General features: G+C 39.6%; 1 protein-coding gene across 11 annotated transcripts in view; it reads left to right on the plus strand.

Moving 5' to 3' along the window:
* The window catches only part of LOC105433371 (growth factor receptor-bound protein 14), a 296,179-nt gene extending 288,369 nt beyond the window's left edge, over positions 1-7,810 (plus strand). For 10 of the 11 annotated variants that reach the window (XM_089074244.1, XM_089074245.1, XM_089074241.1 and 7 more), the window contains one exon: positions 832-4,742. In XM_089074244.1, the coding sequence (XP_088930370.1) occupies positions 832-1,101 (270 nt within the window). In that variant the 3' untranslated portion in view covers positions 1,102-4,742. Of the gene's footprint in view, positions 1-831 lie in introns of all 11 variants that reach the window. The other variant, XM_089074246.1, reaches the window with a different exon arrangement.
* Positions 7,811-9,218: the final 1,408 nt, after the last annotated feature.

Genomic DNA, 9,218 nt, shown 5'->3' on the forward strand with positions numbered 1-9,218 from the left:
CGCGTCTGATCGATAATTAGCGACAAGTCGAGGAGTCTTTTTTTTGCGGTTGAGTTAACTTCGCGGCGATTAAACGCGAAAAAGTTTCTCCGATCGTTTACTTTTAGAGCCAAAGCCGCTGCAATTATCGTGAGTGAATTGCTAGCGTAAGCTCCACCTCCAGAGAAAAGATTTTAATCTTTTACCATCTGAATTAATTCTGTTGGCTAAACGGATATTTTTTTTTATTTTTACTTCAATATAATCGTATTAGTATTCTGATACGAATCTAGTAAGGCGATTAAATTAATTCCTAACGGTAGCAGTTTTTTTTTTTATTTCAAATTTGATAAGAATTTTCTAGCTATTTTTAGTCTTCCAGCTATTTTGCGTTCTCCGTCTGAAAAATATGCGCATTTTTTCGTGCCATAAATTATTCTATTCAATCTGAAGTCCTTCAGACAACTTCAGGATATTTTATGCGTGATACAAAATGTAAGATGTCATAAAGTCGAGTGTTATATATAAATTATATATAATTATATATAATTATATATAATTATTACATACTTATATACAATATACAATATACGATATATATATATATATATATATAATTTATAGAAGTTATAATATACATACAGACATATATATATATATATAAAATCTATATAAATATAATTTGTGTGTGTGTGTGTGTGTGTGTGTGTGTGTGTGTGTGTGTGTGTGTGTGTGTGTGTGTGTGTGTGTGTGTGTGTAATTCTATAGAATATATATATATATATATATATATATATAATTTACCTATATAAATATCAGCTTTATCACATCCAATTGAATTTTCTCTTTCAGATCTTTGACGAGCGTCGCAATTGCTGGCTGTACACCCTCGACAAGGGGACGACCAAATTCTACGATTTGCTGCAGTTGGTTGAGTTTTACCAGTTGAATGCGGGTTCGTTACCTACTCGATTAACTCACTACGTGCAAAACGGGGTGAAACCACCTCTGCACAAACCGGAGGATGGCGGTGCGTCGCCGTCGCCGCCGGAGAGCAGCAGCCAGCGGATCAACAGCGTCGACAAAGTTGCCGAGCCAAGCGGTAATCCGAGCAGCATTTGAGTATAGGACAGTCGGCGACCCGCTGGTGTTGTCGGCGGCGATCGCCTGCTTACCGCTTGCGCCATCACCAATGGGCCCCTCGACCTCGCCACCATTACCGACAACGTCGTAATGGTGCACCGTAGCAGCAACAGCAGCGGCAACAACAATCGTTTGGGGAACAACAGTAACAGCGGCGGTGGGAACCGTGGCGATGTCCGTGCAACACGATCGGGTTGCTGGAGCCTGTGTTTCTGCAGTTACAACAAGTGGGATTTGTAGCACGATTAGTAACAGCGGTAGCAAAAACAAGATGATATTCAAGCTGACGCTCGAGAACAAGTACGACGTTACGTTATGGAGAGAAGGAGGAAGGAAGGAAGAGACGGGAATGACGAGAACGAAGGAGAAGAAGCGGACCGGCTTGAGCATCATCCGTTGAGTTATCCTCGGATCGTCATTCGTTCTAATAACGTAGCAACATGAGTGTGTGACGTCACTGGGTCGGCTGACCCGTGCAACAGAACGACCAATTAATTTTTGGGCGCGAGGCATGCAATAATGAGAAAAGATCGCCGCGGGGAGAAACCGCAGGATCGCTGTCGTAGAAAAAATATTTTTTCGTTCAAATCGATTTTTCACGTTGTTCTGTTATTTTGTTCACGTAAAGTTTAAAGTAGCGCGGCACTAACGGCCGCCGACAACGATCCTTACGCGGGAAGAAAAAAACCTCTTCGATGTTTTTAATCGTATATTACTGTGTTAGTTGGTCGTGTAAAGCTCCACCTTATCGTCTAGACTCTCGAATATCCTTCCCTCACTAAGAGTCTCAACGATTAATGCGTCTAAACGATATCAAAGAGGCATCGCGTATTTGTTTTTTCTTTTTTTTTTCTTTCCATTTTCTACATGTTCATGTTCGCGCAAGCATGGCGCGTACGACTAGATTGTTAATCGCGCATGACGATATCGTCGTTCGCGAAGTTATTCCGTGAGAAGAAGGGAAAAGTGCGATTGCGCGCGTATGTATGCGTATGTATATGGCGGTACATGTATGTATTATATCGTATGCCTGAGAGAGGGAGAGAGAGAGAGAAAAAAAATAGCAAGTGGACAAAGTAGAAATGTATCGCAAGGTACGATATAGTTATGCGTGTTTAACTATATTGGGCTGAGTTCAGGAACACTGGATATATCATTTTATCCGTGTTTTTCGTCGAATATTAAACAAAGATAAAACGATATGGAGTGCACTCAAGTGTTATTTTTGAACGCACCCTTGTACTGAGCTAACGATACATACAAGAGGAACACAAATACAAAGTTTTGACTTGCTGCTTATGGTGTGTGTGTGTGTGTGTGTGTGTGTGTGTGTGTGTGTGTGTGTGTGTGTGTGTGTGTGGTGTGTGTGTGTGTGTGTGTGTGTGTGTGTGTGTGTGTGTGTGTGTGTGTGTGTGTGCACGAGAGAAAAAGAAAGAAATTGGCGCGTGATCTCCCCCTCCTTCCTGTCCTTTGTACTTCGTTTTCCTTTTTGGCGCGCGTCGCGCATACCGAGAGAACATCTCTGTTTAGTCGTTTCTCTGAAGAGAATGTGCGACAGGTCAACCGCGCGATTAACTACTACCACACTGACTTTGTCGCCTGACGATGACAACAATGACGACTAAAGACAGGTTTAAATGACGAGAGAGAATCGACCAAAAGGGAGAAGAGAGAGTGCATGAAGCGTCCGCGTGTTCCGTTCATTAGCTGTAAGACTGTGTGACAGGCAAGATTACTTAGAGACGATAATATCGAGATTCACGATTATTTCTGAGTCCAAGATATTCAAAATTAAGCGAAGCAGCTTCGTCGACGAGGCAGAAGTCACGGAAATGAAGCGTAGGTTTCTCGGTAGAGGTATCGAAAGTATCTTGCGTCTTGTTTGCAAAATTTTCATCGCGGTTCGCGAGAAAACAAAACGTGAAGTAAAAAAAAACGCATTACATAACTCTAAGAAATACAATACAATTAGTGTAAGGACTCCTCGACGCGCGCCCACGTCGGGGGCCGAGGAACACGCTCGCGGATTCTCGTGGTATTGTAACGCGCACCGAAAAATGTGAAAGCGTGTCCCTTGGCAGACATGATCTCATATTTTACAGATGTTTCAGTTACGTGAGGCATTTGTTGGTTAATACGAATTCGGAGAGATGTTCAATTGTAATTATTATAAAACTTGCTAGGAAACGCATAACATTGAAATAAGGGAACGAAAGAGAACGAGTGAGAAAGGTTTTGAGATAATGAAGTGTATGTACACATGTGTGAGGAAGAGAACAAGGAAGAAGTTTCGAAGACGAAGTTAGTCATGTGGTAAAAACAAAAGAAAAAAGTCTATTTAAATACAAAACAAATATATATACATAATATGTATATGCATGTTCTAAATTATACAATTTAATTTTATATTCGGGATATATATTGTGCTATCGAAAGAAAATCGATGGTGTGGAGAGTTCGTGGGTGTAGCATCACCGGGTGCGAACGTTACGTTACGTATTCTAGATTTATAATGTGGAAATTTTTAACGTAATGTTTTTTGAAATAATAATAACGCGAAAGTCATATAAGAAGACGGATTGGCGGGAGCTGTGGAGTGTGCAGGGTATGGACGCGAAAGAAATTATTTACACAATTGTATTATGATTCGTCGAAAGAACAATACCAAACTCCCTGCCCCCTATTTGTACCTACTTTTTAATGATATATTTTTTCATTGATTATATATTTATTTAATGTCGAACGTAGCGCCTACGCGTCATGTCTTGAAGTGGTAATTTTTTAATTCGAAGAAGAGTGCAGATCTTACACAAATTATATAACACGTACAACAAATGATGACAAACAAACATACACTCGTATACAAACGTACACACGTGAACTCACACACGTACATACACACAAGACATACACGAAAAACTGACACAAATTGCATTAAATTTTAGAATAGTAGCGCTTTATAGAACTAAATATTAGGATAACAAATTCTTCGTGAATGGGTATGAAAAAAAAAAAAAAACAATCTTTTGTAGGAACGGTGGTCCGCAAACGCGGTGTTCATCCCTGATCCCGTTTGCAAATTCTCCACTACTCTCGAAATTCAAGTTAAAGTCGAAATCAACGAAATTACCTCTCGGAATATACGCTTATCGCGCGAGAAAAGAAATTGTCCTTTCGGCCTTTCGTGTAAATATGTCTATTTAGGCCAAAATCCTGCGTCTCCCCGAGTCTCCCTGTCCCCGACTATCCCGTCTACCTGTGGCCCGTTGGCTATTTGAAAATCAACTTTGATAGCGGTTAATCAATCTTGATTCTTCAGGTCGACACCACGGATTCCCGCTTCCTTGCCTTTCTCCTTATAATCCACAAAACCGAACGGAAAACGAGATAGACGCCGGGTTCTCCGTGGCCACCAGCGTAAAAAAAAAGCTATAAATATTATTATTATTAATTAACTATATAAATTATAATAAAATATATTTTGTATTAATGTAGTCACGAATTAATAACGGCAAACGCAGTGGTCTGTGAAGACTGAATCTAAGTAAGAAAACGCAAATTAGTCCTGTGCGAATTTCATCGACGTCTGTTAAGAACAATAAAATGATCAGGTAACGGAACGTTTACAATTGTGTTTTTATTTCTATCCCCGGACTAGTGTGTTATTCGTTGGCGTATTGTATATTCTATTATTATTTCGACGCTTCGTTTATCTAAGTGTCATTGGCGTAACTTAATATTTTATTTCACTCATGTCTATCTACCTTTGAGAGATTGTTTCACCTTTCTTCTCTGTAAGAGCTGTGGCCACAACTTGAAGTACGTTCTCTTCAAGGAACTAACGCTCCTGTACTTTGCGTACGAGATCGAATTATCTCGCAGACGTTGATGAAACTCACATTGTCACTCCGGAAAGCGATATATCCCGACGCAGAGCCCGATCTCGTCGGATCGTTCCTCAAACTCAATCAATCGCACGAGTTCGATTGTACAAGCGGCAGACTAAAACTCTGATCTGAGCGAACGAACGAAACGAAGGTCCGAATATACATATGTAGTCGTAGCCGCTAGTTCGCTCGCAAGGATAAACAGTAAACGTACAAGTTCCGGCCAGGCTTTTTGCTGTTGCACCCTCGCGCAATCTGCAACATGCAAAGGCAGCTTAGTCCGTAGAACGTGTGTGTGTGTGTGTGTGTGTGTGTGTGTGTGTGTGTGTGTGTGTGTGTGTGATGTGGTGTGTGTGTGTGATGTGGTGTGTGTGTGTGTGTGTGTGTGGTGTGGTGTGGTGTGTGTGGTGTGTGATGTGTGTGTGTGCGTGGTGTGGTATGGTGTGGTGTGTGTAATATAATAATTATATCACTGTCGCGAGATTATCTGTCTGTCCACGAATTTCAATTGGAGAACGAGTTTTATTAGTAAATGATTCAACATTTATTATCGAGGTTCTCGCGGATTTGAAAGGTACTCTTTTAGACTTTTAGACGTTTTTGTTACAATCTCCCAAAATTGTCGATTTTAATTTTACGAATTAATAACAATCTTATTTGTTATTTATCTTCTTTGAATTAAAATTTTGTAATATGAGTGAATTTGAGATAAAGGGCATATTTTTATTTTGGAGTTCAATTTCAGTGAGTGAGCTCGAATTAGACGGACATAGAAATTATTCAGTATATGTATCGAATAGCATTAGTAGAACTATCCTGCGATGAAAACGAATTCGATAATTGGTTGGGGAACAGAACGCGAAAAGCCTTTCCGATCATGACACGTTGAATTTACAAACCATGCGCTCCCCGATTCACTGATTACGGATTGCAATCATAATAGCAATAGCAATAACGATTAAACGCGATCTGGCGCGCCCGCTCGATTCGCGGTGAACGTGTGTCGCGAACGAATGTGCTTGAGAGAGAGAGAGAGAGAGAGAGAGAAAGAGAGAATGTACGTGAGACGATTGCTCTGGTTGGAAAATTGCGCGAAAGTGCCCTTGCTGTCCGTAATTACTGAGGGAATAATCCGATAGTCATTTGCGACGTATGAGCCATCGGGCATGACGAGTGTTGTCGAGGACGACGCACTCACCCGTCTTCGACGTTTTTCCTTCGGCCTTTCTAATCCAAAATTTGCCGGAAAATAATCGGATACTAAAAAGAAAATAATGTATAATAATTAACGGAGATATTGAAATACATAAAGATAGTTAGATGTTACGTTCCGTAAAATTTATGATTCACTGTTACTACGACTTATATCACTATTGTAACCCAACGGCTCGTGCTAGATGACCAAAGAGACTAATGTTCCGTCAATCGACAATCGCCGAGAGCATCCTCGCCGACGACGGCAGGAACCATCCGGTATGATAATTTCCGGTTACCTGCGGTCAACGAGTATGCGCTCGTGAGCTGAAAATGGGGCCAACCGTGACGGTGTGAGTATCCCCCATCGGAACGTTTCAGCTGGAATGAACTCGCTGAGAGAGTAGAAAGTGGATGGATCGAACGAAGAGAGAAAAGGGGTGCGTCGTGTGCGTGGTTGCGTGCGTAAATAATACGACGCGCGTATCGGATGCGCCCGTAATAGAGTTCAAACCAAGTTTCACCAAGTGAGTAGAAAAAACGCGTCGATCGATATCAATACGGATACGAATTAGGAGAGCGAGAAAGAAAGGAGAAATCTACATTTGTGTTCTCAGTTAGCGAACAGGAGAGGTAAGACGACGGTAGCAGCAGGGAATACTTTATACAGGGTGTTCACGACAATTACATCGTGTTAGAAATCACGAACGATCAAAAGCTAAAAAAACGCACAAATTTACCGGACCGAGCTCTCGAGGTCCTCGACTACTACGTAGAGAGATTTTTGTCCCTTGTCAGATCCCGCCCGCGGATCATCTCCATTCATTTTCCAATCATCCCTCGATCATTTATCAATCGATTCGACGTGGATCCGCCGTCGTCCACATCTCGGACGGAGATACATCCCTGGTTGAAAATGGTCTCCGGAAGTGGTCTTGGTATCCATCGAGATACCTTGGCAACCATACCGTTACATTAGTAGATATCTATATAGGCAACTAACTAACGTGACATGATTTTTTAATAACGAACAATCGCGCTGGGCATATTTTCAGTGATTACGAGGACCAACGTTAGCGTGATAATTGGCGAGTATCTATGATCAATGAGCAATATATTTAACCAGGGATGTCGAATGAGGGTTCAAAATCTTTTTTCAGGATTCTTCTCTATATTCTTTTTTTTTTTTTTTTTTTTTTTTTTTTTTACTCGCGCTCTCACGCATATCTCGTGCAACGGCGCGATTCGATAAGTACCGTGATCTCGAAGCAACGCGAATACCAAAGCTCGAATGGGAAAGAGTCAACGTACGACTCCCGCGAGACTCCCTTCCGGTTTCCGAAATCGGTTCGAGGAATTCCCGACGGCTCGCAACATCCGTTCCGTAGTAACAGCACCGAAATGGCTCGACATATCGACCTCCCACTCGACAAATCGCTCCCTCAATCAACCCCTCTTGTGCGCAATAACTCGTTTCCTCCGAAACAACAATATTAATCCGCAATAATAATGTTAGCACCCGTAGCGCCGCGAATACGCGAGAGTCATTGTTATATCTTTGTATGAACATTTAATACGCAATAAATATGTATGTCGTCATCCCACTATACGCACCGTATACGCTTTTCTGTCCCAATATCTATTTGCATAACTGTCTTACATCGTTATCTCGTTTCGTACTGCAGGTGAGTAATTTTATCGATAAAACACACATATCACATTTATCTCCTATGTATCATCGCTGTTAATCAAATGCTTTAAATCATTCTAGTAGCCGTTAAATATCTGTAAATAAATAAATTCTGTAGATCCTAATAAGAAATAATCGTACGATCATAATGTATAATATTCTAGTAATAATAGTTAAATAATTCTCCATGGGATGGTTATTTAATATACAAAAATAAATTGGAAATGTAAAGTGAAATTTTTTCAAAATAATTAGTTTCCAAGAAAATTGAATTTGAAATTTTGAATAGCGAAATAGGGAATGAAGATGCATATGGATGGTGAAAATCTTTTAATCAGTTGAAAAAAAGAATCGTGCAAGTTTTTGAATAGCTAAAAAATCTTAAAATATATTATATTATCAGAAATATACGTTTCTTTGATTCGAACAACAATTTGTACAACAGGAATAACAATTCATTAGTTAATAAATTAATAACTATTAAAATTACTAAAATATATCAAAGTAGATCTTATAAATAAATAAATAAATTAAATCTTACTCATAACATTATTAACTTACACGGAAAGAATTGTTTTGCCAGCAAGTTTAAAAATTTGCCCAGATCTGAAAAGAATTTTGTCGGGTCTTCAAAAAATTATATATGATATTCAAATTGGTTGCTAGAAGATGAAACATTTTTAGTAGTATTATGTTTAAGCGTCCTACATAATAATTTTGATGATGCAACAAAATTATTTTCAGATCTGTGTCAAATTTCTAGATTTATCAGCAAAACTTGTTTTCTCATACGTTGCATATAATGCAATTTGTTAAGTCTAGAGGTAGGCAGATGCACGCATTATATATATATATGTGTGTGTGTGTGTGTGTGTGTGTGTGTGTGTCCAATAAATCTTCAAATTTGATTACCTCGAAGCATCATATGAAAATATTATATCTTATATTCTAAAATTATATTCTACATTCCTGATTTATTTTTGTACGTGGAATAATCTCTTGTTCGGTTGAATCATTTATTCTGGCCAATCTCGTACATATGGTTAATTATTATAAAGATACATAAGAAAAACATTTAAAAAACACATAAAAAGATTTATATTTTCGCGTTGAAAAAATAAACACATCACATCTTCCTTCGGGAAATGAAGGAGACTAGTTAATAAAGAAATAGATTTCCGGTCTCAGCCTCCGCGAGATCTGCATCTTCAGCGGTCGAGTCACGTGTTCGCGTACTTGACACGTCAACACGTGCTATCGTTGTCGTCGGCTGCGATTCTCTGACGGCAGTCGAACGTTGCGAGCCGCTGCGGATTCCGAGTGCG

Source organism: Pogonomyrmex barbatus, unplaced genomic scaffold, assembly GCF_055798465.1.
Source record: "Pogonomyrmex barbatus isolate J1 unplaced genomic scaffold, ASM5579846v1 scaffold17, whole genome shotgun sequence".
NCBI classification, from domain to species: Eukaryota; Metazoa; Arthropoda; class Insecta; order Hymenoptera; family Formicidae; genus Pogonomyrmex; species Pogonomyrmex barbatus.